Here is a 20,795-nt window from a genome sequence, read left to right as displayed (position 1 = left end):
AACTGGTAAAACAGTTACATGATCGATCACACATTCTCAAAACTGAATTGCTTTTCCAAGTTGAGGTTGCCTTAAAGTTCTTTAAATGTGGAAACCCTAGAAAATTGCACGAGCATCTGTTACAGACAAAATGTCCGGAGTGTGCTGATCAGGCAGAGAGAATTAATACGATTTGTTGACAGAAAACACCTCAGTTGATCAGACTTTCTTTTTAACATCTGCTGGCTCCATTTTTATTCGGTTACTTCTTTTCACAGGGCACATTCCCAGAACAGCTCAGCTGACATGAAAAACTCGGCTTGTTCTAGTTTAAAAAACCTCAGAAACCAGGCTATTTCTGTCAGGGCCACCCAAACGCTTACCAGTAGGCACAGTCTGTAAGTTACACGCTCTTTGTTTATAATGTGACTTTCCCTCCTTGTCTGAGTGGTTTTTGTTCCGCAGATCCATGGGGACACAGTCCAGAACCACCTGGTGATCCAGGGCGTGGAGCTCTCGTCCTACCTCCCCCTGTACTCCCCGGCCATGGACTGGATCTTCCAGTGCATCTCCTACCACGCCCCCGAGGTGACTGCCCTGTGACGTCCCCCCTGCAGGAGGAGGGCGGGCCTACTCTCCTCTGTGCGGTGTGGTGGTGACCTCGGGGCCAGGTGCCCTGTGCGGTGAACCGCCCTTCCACAGCAGCTGTCCCAGCCCAGGTCGCAGCCACTACGGAGGCCCCCACGGTGGCTGGTGCCGTGCCCAGCCCTTGTCCTGCCTGTCCGCTCAGACAGCTCTGGGGGGGGCTGTGGAAACTCAGAGAGGCCTAATACTTACTTGGTTGTGTTGCCGCTGGAAATAGTGTGAGAAGAACGTTTCGGGAGACCCGGGTACGGGAGGTTGAGGTTTCGTGGTAAGATCTACAATAGAAGCAAAATCGAAGGACTGCCCGGCTTCCCAGCATGTCACCTCCATCTGTCCGGCTGTGGACAGAGTCCAGCCTCCTCTTCCCCGGCCCAGAGCAGTGGCCAGGGCACACGGGGTCTGTGCCACTGGGTCAGTCTGTGTCAAAGCTTAGGCCAGTTCTGTCTCTGTTTCCATCTGGCTGCCTGTGGCTCTGTGCCCAGGCGTGCACCTGGGGTCCACGTGCTGCTGGACCCCAAGTGGGTGCTGGGGCCCTTGGCGGTGCTCTGATTATATTATCTTGGGCTTGGGAAGCACCAGGCACTCTTTCAGACCGGCCCATTTCCTAGGTCTGCTGGGTTCTGTGTTCCTTATCCAGTCCAATCCTTTCCCCAGACTGGGCTCTGCCCCTGTGGTCGCCATATTGGGTCCTCTGCGCTTGCCTCAGAATGGAGGCACCTCCCCTGCGCCATCTTGACTTCTCCGGGGTGTGTCCAAAAGTTCTGCATCACCTGGCTTTTACTGCTCGCGTGCCCAGCAGAGGGACCTTCCCCTTCCTCCCCCTAAGTAGGGAGGGCGGGCTCTTTGCTGGGGAGACCCTTCCTGCCTGTGTGGGGGGAGGGAAGGGTGGTGATCTCCTTGGTGGAGCAATGCTTGAATCCTCTGGGTCTCTGAAGCTCTAACTTCCAGACTTAATCAGGCTTATTGTCTGATTCAGCTTCCTAGTAAATTAGGCTTCTTATTGTCTGATTCTCTTTGCTCTGTTCCTTTGTTAATATCTAACTACCGACAGCTATCAATCAGTCTCACAGCTAAAAAGTGGAGTGACAGGACATACAAACACATGAGTCTCATTCCAGTGCCAGCAGGCTTCATTGCATCTTCACTAATGTTCATGCAGAAAGTGGGTGGAGCAGGTAATATTTTACCCATTTTACAGAAGGAAAGTGAAACTCCGATATATAATAGCTTTTCTTTTTTTTTTTTTTTTTTTTTTTTTTGACAGAGAACAGATAGGGACAGACAGGAAGGGAGAGAGATGAGAAGCATCAATTCTTCTTAGTTGTGACACCTTAGTTCATTGATTGCTTTCTCATATGTGCCTTGATGGGGGGAGAAGGGGGGCTCCAGCAGAGCAAGTGACCTCTTGCTCAAGCCAGCAACCTTAGGCTCAAGCCAGTGACCATGGGGTCATGTTCATGATCCTGTGCTCGAACCAGATGAGCCCGTGTTCAAGCTGGCGACCTTGAGTTTTAGAACCTGGGTCTTCTGCGTCCCAGTCTGATGCTCTATCTATTGTGCCACCGCCTGGTCAGGCAAGAATAAGGCATTTCTTATATATATGTTTTTCCAAATTCTAAAGTGTGAGGAGAGAATAGGGACATCTTCTATATCCAGTGAATTTTTACCATTAAGTAAATTGATTTTTATTCAGGCTGTTTTTATTCAAACAAAAAGAAGATTGTTTGAAATTTGCTGGCCATTCCCTATGGGCTTGAGTGTAGTCTCAGGAACTGCATGCTGGCCCAGGCTCCTGGGAAGAGGCACGATGACCTTGATTGTAGATGGAGCCACCTACTTTTCAGCTAAAGGACTGAAACACAAGAACAGACTGACATGTTTGAAAGTGAGAACACTTATTTCCCCCCCTTATTTTAATGAAAGGCAAAATTAAATTTAAAATAAAAGGTTCAAGTCATACGGTGTTCTTCCTTTTACTTTAAGCAGCAGTACTTACTCTCCAAGGATGGAAGAGCCGTGCTGGGGAGTAAAACTCCAGGAAATCATTACTGAATTATAAGAAGTGGTTTAAAAAATTAGGTCACCTGAATAATAATAGGCACTGATTCATGGGGCACTTACATAGGGAACATGAGGTGTCTTGTAAAAAAATCATTTTCAAAATGCAGAAGAATGGATGTCAGTGTGGAGGGTGGTTTTGAAAATACGTGTGAGACAGTGTGGTGCCTAAACGCTCGTGGACAGTGGCTTTGTTGTGTCAGCTGTGGAGTCAGAGTTGTGTGTGTCTTTTACTGGTCATGACTCCAGATAGGGGACAGTCGAGCTTGGCTGCAGTATTTGATGGTGTGTGATATACAGGACAGACGAGGGAAACGGGGAGAGGAGCACCGTCTAGATGAGACGGCAGAGAAAGGCTTTCAGCTACGATGATCTGACATACAGAATTTCAAATCAAAATTGAAATCCAAGGTCCCCCCCTTAAAACATATCGGGGAGTGATTCAAAAAGGCTTTTCTGTCATCTGATTACAGCCCCTCCATACAATTAAAGTTATGGTGAGTGAAAAAAGGACTGTGCTCCCTATTTCAGCACATTCTACACATGTTGAATAGAAGTGTTGGAAGTGGACATCCTTGTCTTGTTCCTGATCTGGAGATAAAGGTTTTAGCTCTCATTGAGCATGTTAGCTATGGTTTTGTCATATGTGGCCTTAATTATATGGAGGTATTTTCTGCCTCCACTTTGCTGAGTGTTTTTTCATAAAGGGGTGCTGGAATTTGTCAAATGCTTTTTCTGCATCTATCAATATGATCATGTGATTTTTATCCTTTATTTTATTTATGTGGTATATCACCTTTGATGATTTGTGGATAAATCCCACTTGCAGAATGCAGTTTCCTATCTTTTTGTTGAGGATTTTTGTATATATGTTAATCAGGGATATTGACGTAAAATTTTCTCTTTGTACTGTCATTAGCTGGTTGGGTATCAGGGTAATGCTGGCATTGCAGAATGAGTTTGGGAGTGTTACCTCCTCTTAAAATTTTTAGAAGTTTGAGAATAATAGGTATTAACTCTTTGAATGTTTGGTTACATTCACTATGAAGCCATCCGGTCCAGGACTTTGCGTTGTTGGAGTGCTTTGATCACTGATTCAGGTTTGTTAGTAGTAATCAGTCTCTTCAGATACTCTGTTTCTTCCTGATTCAGTCTTGGAAGATTCTATGTTTCCAGTAATTTATTTATTCCAGGCTGTCCAATTTGTTGGCATATAATTGTTCATAGTATTTCCTGGTGACCATTGCCATTCCTCTTTCATTTCTGATTTTATTACAATATTTGGGCCTTCTTTTTTCCTTGATGAGTCAGGCTAAAGGTTTGTCAATTTTATCTTTTCAAAGGACCAACTTAGTTTTATTGACCTTGTCTTATTGTTTTTAGACTTCAGATCATTGATTTCCACTCTGATCTTTATTATTTCCCTCACTTTGGGCTTTATTTGTTCTTTTCTTTCTGGTTCCTTTAGGTGTAAGGTTCGATTGTTTGAGATTTTTCTTGTTTCCTTTTTTTTTGTGTCAGAGAGAGAGAGTCAGAGAGAGGGACAGACAGCAGATAGACAGGAAGGGAGAGAGTCTTCGTTGCGGCACCTTAAGTTGTTCATTGACTGCTTTCTCATATTTGCCTTGACTGGGGGGCTACAGCAGAGCGAGTGACCCCTTGCTCAAGCCAGTGACCTTCGGCTCAAGCCAGCGACCTTGGGCTTCAAGCCAGTGACCTTTGGGCTCAATCCAGCAACCATGCAATTAGGTCTATGATCCCACACTCAAGCCAGTGACCCCATGCTCAAGTTGGTGAGCCTGCGCTCAAGTTGGTGACCTCGGGGTTTCAAATCTGGGTCCTCTGCGTCCCAGTCCAATGCTCTATCCACTGTACCACTGCCTGGTCAGGCATTGCTTCTTGAGGTAGGCCTATATCACTATGAATTTTCCTCCTAGAATTGCTTTCTCTGTGTCTCATAGATTTTAGACTGTTATGTTTTCATTTTCTTTATCTCAAGGTATCTTTTGGAATCCTCCTTGACCTAGCTGTTAACTCTTTCATTGTTGAGTAACATCTTAATGAGCCTCCATGTGTTTGTGTATTTTAAAATTTCTGTTTGTAATTGATTTCTAATTTTATACCATTGGCACTGAAGAAGGTGCTTAAAAAGATTTCAGTCTTAACAAATTAATTTATACTTGTTTTGTGGCCTGACTTGTGGTCTGTCCTGGAAAACATTTCTTGTACACTTCAGAGAGTGTATGTGTTGCTGCTGTGGTTGAAATGTTCTGTCAGTATCAGTTAAATTTATCTGCTCTAATACCTCACTGAAGGCCAGTCTTTCCTGGCTGACTTTCTGTCTGGGTTATTTGTTGATGTTACTGGAATGTTCCAGGCCCCTTCCATGACTATCACTGTAGATGTCTCCCTTTCTGTCCATCCATACTTGCTTTATATGTGTAGGAGGAGCTCCTGTGTTGGGTGTATAGATGTTTACAAGAGTTATATCCTCTTACTGGATTGATCCCTTTATCATTATGAAATGCACTTCTTTGTTCTTGTTAAGCCTTTAAGTGTAATTTGTGAGGTAAAAGTTTTGCTACCCCAACTTTTAAAAAATTTTCATTTGTGTAAAGCATCTTTTCCATCCCTTTACTTTCAGTCATTTCCCTTCAGTGTGAAGTGGGTCTCTTGTAGGGCACGTATGTCTGATTTTTTAATCCGTTCATTCACCCTATGTCTTTCTTTTGGAGCATTTTACCCATTTGCATTTAAAGTTATTATTGATAGGTATTTTATTTTTTTCTGATTGTTTTTGTTCTCTGTACCTTTCTTATGCTCTTGGTTGATGACTTTCTGTAGTGTCATGTTTGGATTCCTTTTTATTTCTTGTATATCTCTTGTTTTTGATTGGTGATTATTATGTGCTTCAAAGATACCACACTATTTTTATGCCAGTCTATTTTAAGTTGATGGTCACTGAACTTGGAACACATTTAAAAACTACTACCATTGTTATTCATCCTTCCATGTTAATTTTTTGTTGTTAACTTTTTACTTACTTAGTGTGTGTGTGTGTCCCCTAATTTGCTATTGTACTTACACCTGATACTCCTACTTTAGTCTTTTAACCTGGGACTAGCTTTGTAGCTGTTGGTCCATGGCTTTCACTGTTTGCCTTTGTCAATGGAGAAGTTTTTCTTTTTTATATTTTTCTATCCATACTTTTAAGCTGTTCTTTTCTACTTAAAGAAATGCCAACGTTTCTTGTAACACTCTATTAGTGGTAATGAATTCCTTTAGCTTTTTCTTTTTTTTTTTTTTTTTTTTTTTTTTTTTTTTATTTTTCTGAAGCTGGAAACGGGGAGAGACAGTCAGACAGACTCCCGCATGCGCCCGACCGGGATCCACCCGGCACGCCCACCAGGGGCGATGCTCTGCCCATCCTGGGCGTCGCCATGTTGCGACCAGAGCCACTCTAGCGCCTGAGGCAGAGGCCACAGAGCCATCCCCAGCGCCCGGGCCATCTTTGCTCCAATGGAGCCTTGGCTGCGGGAGGGGAAGAGAGAGACAGAGAGGAAAGTGCGGCGGAGGGGTGGAGAAGCAGATGGGCGCTTCTCCTGTGTGCCCTGGCCGGGAATCGAACTCGGGTCCTCTGCACGCTAGGCCGACGCTCTACTGCTGAGCCAACCGGCCAGGGCTAGCTTTTTCTTGAGTAGGAAACGCTTTTATCCCTCCTTGATTCTACATAATAGTCTTGCCTGACAGAATGATCTTTGTTGTCAGTCATTGCTTTTTATCACTTTGAATATTTTATGCCAATCTTTTCTGGCCTGCAGAGTTTCTGTTGAGAAATCAGCGGACAGTCTTATGGGAGCTCCCTTGCAGGTGACTAATTGTTTTTCTTTTCCTGTTTGTAAGATTTTCTCTTGTCTTTGACCTTTGGCATTTTCATTATGATGTGCAGTGGTCTGGTCCTCTCTGGGTTCATCTTGGTTGGGACTCTGTGCTTCTCAGATGTATATGTGTTTTCCTTGCCAAGTTTAGGGAAGTTTTTAGTCATTATTACTTAGATAGGTTTTCAGTCCCTTGCTTGGTCTGTCTATGAAATGAATGTTGGTATGCCTGATGTTGTCTGAGCGGTCCCTTAAACTACCCTTTGTTTTTAATTTTTTTTTTTTTGCCTTTCCAGTGGGTCTTTTCTGCTGTCTTGTCTTTCAGGTCTCTGATTTGATGCTCTGCTTCGTTCAATTTGTTATGAATTCTCTCTAGTGTAGTCTTAATTTCAGTTATTCTTCATTTTTGACTGCTTTTTTTTTATGTCCTTCTTTATGGTTTTTGTCTCTTTGTGAAATTCTCACTGAGTTCATCTATTCTTCCTCTCAGTACATTAGCACCCTTGTAACCAGTGTTTAAAATCAAACTCTGTATGTGGTAGATTGCTTATCTCCCTCTGTTCTTTCCTTTGGGACGTATCTCTTTGTCTCCTCACTCTGCCTGCCTTCCTGTGCTTGCTTGCGTGCATTGGGTAGCTCTTCTGTCCCCTGGTCTTGGTCGAGCCGGCTCCTTTAGTAGCTGTGCTGTGGGCCCTGGCCTCAGTTGCCAATAGCATGTCTGTGGATGGGGCAGGCCTTCAAGTCGACTGGCTGTGAGGGATGGCCACAGCTACAGTGGACAAGCTGTTGAGAGGGTCCTAGCCCCTGTAGCTGGCCAGATGGGCTAGATGAATGAGGTTGGGTCTCAGGGAATTGCCAGGGGGGAGTGAAGGGTGTCAGCCAGCTTAATGGAGAGCACAGACCTGACTCCCGCCTACACTACACCAGGCTGGCTAGGTGAAAGGGTTACTGAACAAAAGAAATGCGGGAACTGAGGGATCTCCTAGCTCTGTGTGTCTGCAACAGGCTGCTGAGCTGTAAGTGCCTCGTGGCTCCTCTCAGCCAGCTGGCTCGCTTTGATCTCGTTCTGGTTTCAACTGTTTATCTTGTTCTTGCCAGAGAGAATCAATGCTGTTACTTCTCAGAAAACAAATTAATGATCCGCAGCATTTGGCTCCCGGGACACTTAGGAATTTCCTATATGACTACAGAGCCTTTGTTTTTTAAAAATTATGTTCCTGGATTCATTTTTAATGTACTCATCTCTTGTACTAAGAGAATATTTTAAACATTTGTACTGTCTTAATGGCCAGAATATTTTGTCTTTATGTTGGCATTTGTCCTAGTTCACCTCTTCAGAAGTGGTGGGCCAGGACCTCTCACTCATTTATGCATGCTGTGCGAGTGCACACGTATGTGTATGTGTGTAGGAGAGACTAGGACACGCGAAGGCCTGGGTTTCTGTCTGGTTTCCTCACTGCCCTACCCCTGGAGCCTGGAATAGTGGCTGGTTCATTCAGGTTGCTTGATAAGTGATTATTTGTGTGTTGGGGAATAACAGTGTGATAATTGTACACAATTTCTCTCTGCTTTTCACAGAAGCCACTTTGATATTGATCTTCAAGAATGACTTTTCAGATAAAAATACTCCATTAATGGCCTCAGAAAGCCATTTGTGACATAAGCAATTTTATCATTAGTTGAGGGGCTTCTGGCTGCAGGAACATCACCTAACTGACCCTGCAAAAGTGACAAGTGCCGGCTCTGGGCCAGCCGGGCTCTGTCCCTCTCTGCTAGGCTTTCCCTGGATGGCAGCAAAGTGACTGCCGCTGTTCTGGGCATATCCAGATGTGGCGGCTCTAGATGTGATGGCTAGCAGAGGCAGAAAGGGGAAGTCTTCAATTCCTTGGCTTTCTGTTCGAACAAGGAACTCTTTCCCGAAGCCCCTGTCTCAGCAGCTAGAAATGGTCATATGTCCCTGTCTAACCCTACCACTGATGGGTTTGTACCTGCATTTATTTGCACAGTCTGGGCTGCAGTAACAAAATACCACAAACACAGACATTTATTTTTCACAGCTCTGGAGGCTGGGGAGTCCAAGATCACAATGCTGTCAGCGTCTGACGAGGACCCACGTTCTGGTTCATAGACGGCTGTCTTTTCACTGTGTCCCCACACAGCAGAAGGGACAGAGGTGCTTTCTAGGTCTCTGTGATAAGGGCACTAATTCTATTGATGAGGGTTCCACTCTTATAGCCTCCCCACCTCTCTAAGTCTTCACTTCCTCATACCGTCACCTTGGGGGTTAGGTGACCATTTCAGACCACAGCTGGCCGCCATATCAGACTCGGTAGCTTGAACAACAGAAACTTCTTTTCTCACAGCCCTGGAGCCTGAAAGTCCAAGATCTAGATGCCAGCAGGGCAGGTTGCTGGTGAGGCTCCTCTCCTTGGCCGCAGCCCTCGTCGCCCTGCGTCCTCAGCTGGGCTCTGTGCACGTGCCGTCCTGGTCTCCTTACTACCCGGACAGCAGTCTCATCGGGTTAGGGTCCACTCCTATGACCTATAGTATATTTTTTTAATTTAAAAAAGTTTTCGGCCCTGGCTGGTTGGCTCAGGGGTAAAGAAATCTCAGGGCTCCCAAACACCTCGGCACTCCCGCTCTCTCTACACTCACCAGCCAAACAGGCTGAGGGGAAGAACCCTTCTCCAGTAAACAATAGCAACAATCACTCCTTCCACGGAGGCAGGCAATCTGCAGGAGTCCCGGGTAGGACACACAGGAGAAGCGCCCACCTGCTTCTCCACCCCTCCCCCCCTCCTTCCTCTCTGTCTCTCTCTTCCCCTCCCGCAGCCAAGGCTCCATTGGAGCAAAGGTGGCCTGGGCGCTGGGGATGGCTCCTTGGCCTCCTGGTGGGCGTGCCGGGTGGATCCCGGTCGGGCACATGCGGGAGTCTGTCTGACTGCCTCCCCGTTTCCAACTTCAGAAAAATGCAAAAAAAAAAAAAAAAAAGTTTTAAGACTTTATTCATTTTGGAGAGAGAGACAGATAAAGAAGAAGGGAGGAGGTGGAAGCATCAACTCCCATATGTGCCTTGACCAGGCAAGCCCAGGGTTTCGAACTGGTGACCCCAGCATTCCAGGTCGACCCTTTACCCACTGTGCCACCACAGGTCAGGCATGACCTTCTGATATTAATAACTTCCTTTAAAGCACTGTCTCCAGACTGAGTCATGTTTGGGGTTAGGCCTTCAACATAAGAATTGGGGGGGTTACATAATTTAGTCTATAACAGGACTCAACTTGATTTTTGTTGGGCAGGGACAGAAATATGAATAAAATCAGGGTTTTTGGGGTGCTGTTTCCAACAGTATCTCCAAAGTCAGCTATCACCTTAGTTCAGGCACCACAGAAAGTCAGAAAGGCTAGTATTTCATTAAATAAGACTTGTTTCTTTTTACTTTGCTTTGGGGCCAGATTTAGATACAAATCGCATTTTCACCACTTCCTAGGAAGTGGTTTAACCCATCTGAGCCTTGGCTTCCTCTTAGAGGTGGGGCTAATGTACACGGGCCTCACAAGGCTGGTGGGAGGAATGAATGAGAAAGGGATATGACTACTCAGTCCACACCTGGTACATGATGAGTGCCCCTTGTCAATACTACTCTATTGTCCTCACGGTGGCCTTGTCTGTGCCATTCAAACTCTTTCCAAACCACTGCCCCAAAGAATACTTCCATTAATTTTTTAAAACAGGATCTCTTTTAAATATACCTAATTTTCTTCAGATAGTTCTAAAGCCCTTAACAGTATTCCAATGAGTAAAACATTTACTTTCTGCCTGACCAGGCAGTGGCGCAGTGGATAGAGCATCACACTGGGATGTGGAGGGCCCAGGTTCAAAACCCCAAGATTGCTGGCTTGAGCGCTGGCTCACCAGCTTGAGCACAGGGTCGCTGACTTGAGAGTGGGGTCACAGGCATGACCCCATAGTTGCTGGCATGAGCCCAGAGGTCGCTGGCTTGAGCAAGGGGTCACTGGCTCTGCTGTAACTCCCGGTCAAGGCACATATGAGAAAGCAATCAATGAACAACTAAGGTGCCACAGCTAAGAATTGATGCTTCTCATCTTTCTCCCTTCCTGTCTGTCCCAGTCTGTCCCTCTCTTTTACTCTCTCTGTCTCTGTCATAAAAAAAATATAAAACAAAAAGAACCACATTTACTTTCTTTTGGGGCAAAAAGTGTGCTTCAGAATTCGTGGAAAGGGAAGGTGGGAAGGGGGCATGGCCTTTGAGGACAGGTGTCGAGGTCACACCCAGCCCACAGCTAGCCCTGTCACCTTGGTCAGAGCACATCACGTCTGACACTCAGATCTTCGTCTGTGAAATGGTAGAATACAGAGCTTGCCCCTTGGGTGGTCATGGGTGTCCCTCACTGTGACAAGGCGACACCGGCACTGGCCCAGTGTTTGTCTTTGTTTTACTGAGAACTCCACCCGCCCCTTGTGAAATGGAGAGAAGAGATGGGGAGTGGTTTCCCTTCTGATCATTCTCTTGTAATCCTGCCAGTAGTCTGAGACCACCTGTAATATCTGCCTAAGGAAGCCCAGGCTTAATGCAGTCAGGTGACTGACCCGAGGTCTCTGTTGGTAGTTGGTGGGGTTGTGTTAGAGCCCCAGTGTGCCTGACCCCGAGGCCCCGGCTCTCAGCCATTACAGAAATGCCACAAGAGTGCAGTTTCTCTCCCCCACTCCTCATCCCTGCCAGACGGCGAGAAGGATGTAAATGGGCACGAGGTTACATTTATATTAGAGTGTTACTTTGGAAATCTCTTGCTTTAGATTCACCAACCTGATGATTTTTATTATTTTTTAAAATTGATTAGACTCTGCTGACCGAGATGATGGAGCGATGCAAGAAACTAGGAAACAAGTAAGTGTTTTAAAAATCTGTACGGTGTGAGTTGGACAGGGAGTTGTCATGCTTACGCGGTAGAGGCCCAGCAGAGGGCAGCACAGCCTGGCGGTGGGGAATCTAGAGTCTAGCTGCCTGGCTCTACTTAGCTGTGTGAACTTGGGTTACTTCCTTGACCTCTCTGGGCCCCAGTCTCCTTATCTGTAAAACAGGTTTAATAATAGTCCTCTCCTCCGGGGACTGTGCTCACTGGTAGGGTCAGGAGGAGCTCCATCTGCCTGTCTCTTGTTTTGGGGGTAGATGTATCTAAGTCACTGTGTCCCTAGGTCCCAGAACAGTGCTTTTCATAAGAGATGTAGATGGATGTATACTTGAAGCTTGGATCAATATTGTTACTTGATGTTTAGTTTCATTAGTGCATCAGCCTATTGAAGGCTTAGTCTATTTCTGTTTAAATGGATTTGACCACTTGCTTATTTACCTGTCCGTCCATCCATCCATCCATTCATCCATCCATCCATCCAGTCTATTTAACATTTATTAAATTTCCAAATATACAAGACACACTGTTAGTCTCTAGAATTGCCTTTTTACTCATTTTTTTTCAACCTTAGAAAAAAGGCTGTCAGTCATCCTTCTCAGCAACATATGTCCTGAAATGAAAGTGACTTTCTTAAGGGGGAGATCGGCTGATGTGGGACGTTGTGTTTTTCAGTGCCTTGCTGTTGAACTCTGTGATGTCTGCATTCCGGGCCGAGTTCATCGCCACCAGGTCCATAGATTTCATTGGCATGATTAAAGAGTGCAACGAGGCCGGCTTCCCCAAGGTAGGCTTTGACTTAGTGTCCAGTGGGAGGACACATCAGCAGTGTTTACCTGGGACTGTTGAGGTAGAGGGTCTGGTGTCGGGCACGTTGGGCCCACAGGAAACCGGGAAGGCCTGTGTCTGAGCAACGCCATGGAAGATGAGTCTGAAACTGAGATGGTTAGACAGGAGTCGTTGCCGCACGGCGGGTGTCCACCACAAGTCCTAAATCTGTAGAGTCAGCTCACTGTGAAGTATTTAGAAAACACTTTGGTCTTATATCTCTAAAAATATATCTTTACTCATTATTTATGAAAAGTTTCATCCAGCAGGATATTATAGCCCACAAATCAGATCAATACAAGGATCTAGCTCTTTATTTTGCCCTTGTCTCTACCTTGTGAAGGTCTATGGTCAAATTTCAAAAAGAGGTTGTTGGAAGATGAGCTGGGAGTTGAGCTCAATGTGACCACCTTTAAAGCCTGAAATTGTTCTGATTTAAAATCTTCAGTGTCATAATAGTTTTGTATTTTTCTTAGCATCTTCTTTTTCGCTCACTGGGGTTGAACTTGGCCTTGGCTGATCCACTTGAGGGTGATCGACTTCAGATACTCAATGAAGCTTGGAAAGTTATTACTAAATTGAAGAATCCACAGGTGGGTGACCGTTCTGACTTTGGATTAACTGCTTTTTGGCCAAGTTATACAGTATACTCTTTCTTTTAAAATATTATCTTTTACCACAATGGGGATGGCCTAGAAGAGGGTGTAAGGGGTATAAATGGTGGTGGAGCAAAGACTTGGAGGTGGAGAACAGTCAATACAGTGTGCAGAGGTATGTTGTAGAATTGGATACCTGAAACCTGTGTAATTATGTTGATCAGTGTTACCCCAATAAATTCAACTTAAAAATTAAAAATAAAATAATTATCTTTTAGGTACTTGTACCTTGTTTTTTTCTTTTTCTTTTTTTTTTGTGACAGAGACAGAGAGAAGGATAGATAGGGACAGGCAGATAGGAAGAGAGAGATGAGAAGCCTCAATTCTTTGCAGCTCCTTAGTTGATCATTGATTGTTTTCTCCTATGTGCCTTGACTGGGGGCTACAGCAGACCGAGTGACCCCTTTCTCAAGCCAGTGACCTTGGGCTCAAGCCAGTGACCTTGGGCTTCAAGCGAGCGACCATGGGGTCTGTCTATGATCTCACGCTCAAGCCAGCAACGCCACGCTCAAGCTGGTGAGCCTGTGCTCAAGCCAGACGAGCCCGCATTCAAGCTAGCAACCTCAGGATTTCAAACCAGGGTCCTCTACATCCCAGTCCAATGCTCTATCCTCTGTGCCACCACCTGGTCAGGCCCTCTTTTTTTCTTAAGAAATTAACTTCTTTTTTTTTTTTAATTTATTTTTTATTTTATTTATTTATTCATTTTTTTTTTTAGAGAGCAGAGGGAGAGACAGAGAGAGAGAGAGAGAGAGAGAGAGAGAGAGAGGAGAGACAGAAAGAGAGAGAAGGGGGGGAGGAGCTGGAAGCATCAACTCCCATATGTGCCTTGACCAGGCAAGCCCAGGGTTTCGAACTGGCGACCTCAGCATTTCCAGGTCGACGCTTTATCCACTGCGCCACCACAGGTCAGGCAAGAAATTAACTTCTAATTGTATTATTTGTTAACCTATAATGGAGAACTGATAGCTTTAAAGATATATATCTCTGATTTTTGAATCCCAGTTATGTCTCATTCTTGAAGCCTCAAGATTCACTAAAGGAGAAAAATGAACAAATATTTGGAACTTTTAAAGACCTGAAACTTTGCAGACATCACCCAAAATGCAATAGTCTATAGTTTTTGAATTTGAATATACCAATGTAGTAGAATATTGTTAAATTGATGATCAGTGGTTCAGACAGTAGTTAGCAATAGGAAATTCTGATTTCTGTATCTTTTTATTTTTTTTAATTAAGTGAGAGCAAAGGAGGCAGAGAGACAGACTCCTACATGCACCAGGACCAGGATCCACCCAGCAAGCCCCCTATGGGACAATGCTCTGCCCATCTTGGGCATTGTTCTATTGCTCTGTTGCTCAGCAACTGAGCTATTTTTAGTGCCTGAGGCAGAGACCACAAGCAGTCGTCAGTGCCCCAGGCCAACTCACTTTAATTAGTCAAGTTATGGCTGCCAGAGGGGGTGGGGAGGGAGAGATAAAGGGGAGAAGGGGTGGATAGGCATATGGTCACTTCTCCTGTGTGCCCTGACCAGAATCGAACCTGGGACATCCACATGCCAGGGCTGATTTCCATATCTTGAATGGAAACAGCTGAAGCCTCTTTTCCTCCATACTTCAGGCACAGGAATTCATGAGAGACAGACCAGCTGATGTTCGTGCTGTGATGTGCACAGTGGTGGCCGTTGTGTTGTAGGTTTGGGTCTCATGCTCTCATATTTTCGAAGGCAGCATGCCAGCAATTTATGTGGTTTCCAGTATGAAGAGATGGCATTGGCTGTCTTTGTGGCTGCAGGACGAGCTGGCCAAGACTGCACCACACCGTGCAGTTACTCTCCTGCTAGTAGCATTATTCAGGCTGCTGTAACAACACAATATCCTCGGTGGCTTATAAACAACAGAAGTTTATTCCTCACAGCACTGGAGGGTGGAAGTCTGAGGTCAGGGTGCCAGCACCGTGCATTCTGGTGAGGACCCTCTTCTGGATTTCAGGTTGCCAGTTTCTCCCCTCTCAAGTGGCAGAAAGGGAGCCAAGGGAACTCTTTGGGGTCCTCAGGGCACTAACTATTCTTGAGGATGCCACCTTGGTGACCTAATCACCACCCAAAGGCCCCACTTCCTACCTAATACCGTTGCATAGAAGGCTAGGACTTCAGTGTATGCACTTTGGGTGGCCACGAACGTTTAGTCCCCACATAGCAGATGACTGCTGAGTGTAGGTACGTGCCATTTGACACAGTCATTTATCAAGAGGGAAATGTTAAAATGAGCTGTTATAAACCCCTGCTAATCACCACATTGACAATCATATATTGAGAATAGTGGTATATAATTTAGGAAAATCTGAAACAATTACAGAATCCTATAACTAGGTTAGATTTAGCAAAATGCTCACTAAACTCCAACTTTTGTTAACCTAACTGACTGGCTAACCAAAACTGCTCATTTAGGGTCTTTCAATCAAGAACCTCTGAATCTGTGGTTCTTGTACGTCAGTGCTTCAAAGGAACCTCACATCAAGAGCCCATATTAACAGTATTCTCTAATCTTTGTTTTTTAATTGAATTTACTGGTTAATACAATTACACAGGTTTCAGATGCCCAGTTCTCCGACACATCTCTGTACAGCACCCTGTGTGTTCACCCCTGGGTCAAGTATCTGTCCATCACCGTTGACCCCCCACACCCCCCCGCACCCCCCCACAGCAGTCACCTCAGTGTTGTCTTTATGTTGGGGGGCCTTCTGTGTTCAATCCCTCCATCCCCCTCACCGAGCATCCCCCCCATGACAGCTGTGAGCCTGCTCTCTATGAGTCTGTCTCAATTTTGCTCGTTAGTCATTTTGTTACTTAGAGTGCACATGTGAGTGAAATCGTATGGTACTTGTCTTTCCCTGACTTGCTTATTTCACTTAGCATAATGCTCAGCAGGTCCATCCATGCTGTCGCAAAAGGTAAGACTTCTTCCCTTTTCATGGCTGAGTCATATTCCATTGTGTCAATGTGCCATTGCATTTTCATACACTTGTCACAGCCCTTGAAGGGGTGTGTACAACGATGAGCTTTGCCATGAGGTCAGCCGTGGTGTTCTTACTGGAGACGTCTGGACTCTTTCTTTGTAGGACTATATTAACTGTGCCGAAGTGTGGGCCGAGTACACCTGCAAGCATTTCACGGTATGTGTGGCTGTGGCATTACTTTTGAAAAAATGATCTTTTTTTCATGATTTTCATAAAATAGTAAAGTTAGCTTAGGCATTTTGGTAATTATACTTAATTTATTAAAAGTTTGTCTTTTGTCTTATAGTATGAGAGAGCATTAATGTGTGTACTATAACAAAAGTGTTAATCATGTACATTTGGGAAATGTTGCATGTGCAAAGGTAAGTGATTTTCTTACCAGGTGCTTATATCCTAAAGTGCCCTGTGGCGGTCACTGGGTGTTTAGTTTGCATTTTCCAAACACATTTGACTTGCATACAGTTCTTTTCTGAGCACGCAGACATGTCTTTCCAGAGGCCCGGACGAGAACCCCTGCCTGGGAAACTCGGGGCTGGTCAGAGGCCCAGACGAGAACCCCTGCCTGGGAAACTCGGGGCTGGTCAGAGGCAGAGACTTTAAACCACTGGGTTCAAGTCCTGTTGCCGGAGTCGTTTGTTTTAATCGGCTTGTAAACATTCAAGTGTAGCAAGCATGCAGAAAAGCACACATATCTAGAGTTGACTGCGTATTGAATCTTCACAGAATTCACCCATGTAATCGTGTCCAGAGTAAGAAATAGCGGATAGCCTCCCGCTCCTCAGAGGCCCTGCCCTCCCCGGGGTCACAGTCTCCGCCTTTGCAGGTTGAAGGGAACCACTGGCTCTTGACCTCTAACCCCAGAAATTGGTTTTGCCTTGTATTCAGCACTAGATAAATCCCCTGGTGGTTCTGTTGATTTTGTTTCTTTTGCCCAGTTTTTGTCTTATGTATTATTATGGAAATTTAAACCATAGGATGTCTTTTATACTCATGACCCAGAACCGGCCAGCTCAGGACAAGTGCTGTTTCATGTCTTTCCTCCTCCTCCCCACCCCTGGGTGATTTTGGAGCGAATCTCAGACATTGTATTTCATCCATCATATTTCAGCACATATCTTATTTATAAAACAGAAGCATTGCCTTTTCTAAAGCAAAATCCCAGTACATTATCCTAAGCAAGAAAAAATAATAATAATAATACTTTAATGGCATCAAAAATTAGTCAGTGTTCAGATTTCCTTAGTTGTCATGTAAATTTTTTACAGTTTATTTGTTCATTCAGGATTAAAATAAGGTCCATACATTGCAACTGATTTCTTAGGGTTCTCTTCATCTACATGTTCTCCCCGTCTCTCGCCTACCCCCCCCCCCTTCCCCGGTTTTCTCTCTGGAACTTGTTTGTTGGAGCGGCTGGGTCATTTGTCCTGCAGAATTTCCAGTCTGGATTGGCCAGTTGCATCCTGTGGTGGCGTTCAGCTTGTTCCTCTGCCTTGAGTATTTCCTATAAATTGGTGTTTAGTTCTAGAGTCTTTTTTTTTTTTTTGTATTTTTCTGAAGTTGGAAACAGGAGGCAGTCAGACAGACTCCCACATGTGCCCAACCGGGATCCACCCGGCACGCCCACCAGGAGGTGATGCTCTGTTGCAACCAGAGCCATTCTAGCACCTGAGGCAGAGGCCATGGAGCCATCCTCAGCGCCCGGACCAACTTTGCTCCAATGGAGCCTTGGCTGTGGGAGGGGAAGAGAGAGACAGAGAGGAAGGAGAGGGGGAGGGGTGGAGAAGCAGATGGGTGCTTCTCCTGTGTGCCCTGGCCGGGAATCGAACCCGGGACTTCTGCACGCCAGGCCGACGCTCTACCACTGAGCCAGCAGGCCAGGGCCAGTTCTAGAGTTTTAATCAGCTTCAGATCTTCTTCTCTGACACCGTGGATGGTGTGGTGGTGCTTCTCCAGGGTGTTCATGGTTCCTTTGTGTTTCTCTCTGAGGTGAGCAGCCGCTGATGGCTCAGAGCATGACACAGTTTATCAGAGGTTGCAAAATCGTGGCAGTCAGAGCTCTCATCATTTCTTCTTTATTTGTTGTCTGCGATACTTCTATACAGAGAATCTCCTTTCATGAGTTATTTGGTTACCTTGATATACAGTTTGTACAGAAGAGGTACTGTTTCTGCTGAGTTTTGTCTGTTACTTACTGATTTTTAGATTAAGGATTCAATTCTCCAACATCCCCAAAGTTGACCCATGAGGTGCTGTTGGTGTCTTAGGAACTCATGGATTTAAACATATTTGAGTTATATTATTCTTTCCGAAGCTGACGCTCAGCTGTTCCTCTTCTGTCCACTGGGTACTTTTTCAGGTTGGTTCCGAGTCCTCAGACATGCTGGCTGTTGTCTTTGATGTCTTCCTTGCTGTCTAGGATGTTCCACTTGCTTTGTATATTTCTTACTCCAGATTCGGAATCAGCATTTTCTCCAAGGAACTTTGGGTTCTTTTAAGTGCCAGTGTCAGATTTTTCTGCTGTGTGGCCCTGGCTTAGTCACTTAACTTCTCTGAGCCTCCACTTCTTCATCTGTGGAATAGGAATAATGATGTCCATGGTGGTGAATTTAATGAGCATTAAACAAGAGAGTAAACATAATGGCAACTATTTAATAACATGTGCTGTGTGCCAGGCAGCTTACCTGGACGCCCTGCGGCCTCAGAGCCATCTTGCCAGGAGGGTCCAGTGCTCTCATTATATAGACTTTTTGTACAAGCCAGATAGTAAATGCTCGAGGCTTTATGGAACACATGACCTCCAACTCTGCCATTGCAACATGAAGCCACAGAAGAGACGGAGTAAGCACAGTTGTGTGCCAGTGACTGTGTTTGTGCACACTGAAATCGGAATCTCTTCTAATTTACACTGTCACAGAGTAATCGTCTATTGGTTTGAATGTAAACACCATCCCTAGCTCTTTGGCTGTATAAAAGCACGGGCTGCATTGGGGCTGTGGTTGGCTGACCCGACGCAGATGACTAGGGAAGTGGGCATGTGGGCATCGGGTGACCTGGCTCCTAGGGGCAAGTCTGTGCTCCCACCACAGTGGTGCTGCTCCCTGCCGCACCTGGAGAGGGCTCGGGGCAGGCAGGCAGGAAGTGGCGTGGCTGACCTTACCAGTAAAAGCAGGGACATACAATACCCAAGAAACTTTGAGGATGTTCTTTCAGTCCTTGGTGTGGACATAGCCATCGTTAGGGCTGCGATACGGTTGGGATTTTTTCCCTTATAATATTTTCATCAGAGTATTTGAAATTGTTTTCTGGAAAATGTATGCTGTATTCTGAAAATGTGAGTCCCTTTCCTCTGAAAAATGGTCAGTGACTACCCTTCAGTGTCTCATAGAGGTTTTATTCATTTTTCCCGTTAGAAAAGGGAGGTGAATACCGTTTTGGCTGATGTCATCAAGCACATGACTCCAGATCGCGCCTTTGAAGACTCCTACCCTCAGGTAACAGGTTTGCGTTTTCCATTTCCACACTGCTGATAATTTTATTTGGTGGAATTAAATTGTTGCATAGGTCAAACCATCAAGTCAAATAAGCCTGGGTTTAATCCTAGCTCTGTTATGTCTTTATCCTGTACCCTTTATTCAGTTACTTAATCTTGTGCCTCGGTGTTCTCCTCTGTGACGTGGGAATAACAACAGGCCCCCCACAGAGAGGTTTGAAGATTGCGAGGTGGTAGTGGAAGCACAGTTGCTGGGCTCAAGTGAGGGGTCTGCTGTTTTCAGTGAAACTAACTTCTTATTGGGAATAAATTCAAGTGTATTGAAAAGTGGAAAGAAGAGCTCAGAGAAGTCCCCTTATTTTTTTACCCAGATTCACTGGTTACGAAGATGTTCCTTGTTTGCTTTCTCATTTTCCTTGTGCGTGTACACACACACACACACACACACACACGTATGTAAATTCTTTTTGAATCATTTGAGGGTAAGTTACACACATTATTCCACTGCTGCCAAAGAGTTATTTCTGAAGAACAAGGTCATTTTTCTGTGTAACCACAGTGTAGTCATCTCCCTCAGAGAATTTAGCATGGACACATCACTGTTGGGTCCCTGGTGCCATTTTGTCACTGGGCTCAGTGATGTCCTGAGAGCAGCCTCCCTCCGCCCCAGGACACAGTCTAGCTCAGGCCTCCGTACTATTATATAAAGTAACTTTTGACATAATTAAGGTTTTCTTCTTTATTGAATAATGTGATATTCTGGCACCTACTGCGTATAATCGATTTCCAGCTTCAGTTAGTGTAAGAAAATGAGTTATATATTCTTGTAAAAATTTTAGAATTCTCACGTTTTGCTAATTTAATATTTCTTTCACCATTTGCTAATTGAAATGATTCATCATTACAATTTATTGAGTGGACACTGCCTGCCTGGCGTTCTCCTAGGTGTGACATGAGCAGCCCCTGCACAGTGTGTGTGGTGTGCATAGCAGGTGTGTGCAGCAGGCTTGTGGTAAACACTGCTGAGTCGTGTGCAGTGACGAGAAGTGCCTTGTCGGCTGTCAGAGTCTCAGGCACATGTGAAGAAATTCATTAGTTCAGTTGAGCAAGTGACCCCTGGGCAACCGTGGGCTCAAGTCAGCAGCAATGGTGTCATGTCTGTGATCCCACGCTTAAGCTGGTGAGTCTGTACTCAAGTCAGATGAGCTTACACTTAAGCCGGTAACATCAGGGTTTCAAACCTGGGTCCTCAGCTTCTCAGGTTGGTACTGTATCCACTGCGCCACCGCCTGGTCAGGCCAACATTCCTTTT

The 20,795-nt window shown here is 45.2% G+C and overlaps 2 protein-coding genes across 4 annotated transcripts in view; one reads left to right on the top strand and one right to left on the bottom strand.

The window, feature by feature from the left end:
* LOC136404021 (lysine-rich nucleolar protein 1-like) overlaps nt 1-20,795 on the bottom strand; it is a 360,920-nt gene that overhangs the window by 281,809 nt on the left and 58,316 nt on the right. The gene's annotated exons all lie outside the window — the stretch shown is intronic.
* The window catches only part of LOC136404018 (VPS35 endosomal protein-sorting factor-like), a 101,891-nt gene that overhangs the window by 37,732 nt on the left and 43,364 nt on the right, over nt 1-20,795 (top strand). Inside the window, exons 14-19 of the mRNA XM_066383497.1 lie at nt 445-567; nt 11,423-11,469; nt 12,167-12,278; nt 12,796-12,912; nt 16,096-16,149; nt 19,404-19,484. Coding sequence (XP_066239594.1) covers nt 445-567; nt 11,423-11,469; nt 12,167-12,278; nt 12,796-12,912; nt 16,096-16,149; nt 19,404-19,484 — 534 coding nt within the window. The remainder of the gene's footprint in view (nt 1-444; nt 568-11,422; nt 11,470-12,166; nt 12,279-12,795; nt 12,913-16,095; nt 16,150-19,403; nt 19,485-20,795) is intronic.

This window comes from Saccopteryx leptura, chromosome 4 (assembly GCF_036850995.1).
Source record: "Saccopteryx leptura isolate mSacLep1 chromosome 4, mSacLep1_pri_phased_curated, whole genome shotgun sequence".
Classification (NCBI taxonomy): domain Eukaryota; kingdom Metazoa; phylum Chordata; class Mammalia; order Chiroptera; family Emballonuridae; genus Saccopteryx; species Saccopteryx leptura.
Note: the sequence above shows the minus strand (reverse complement) of the source record. Positions and strands in the feature narration are given on the sequence as shown.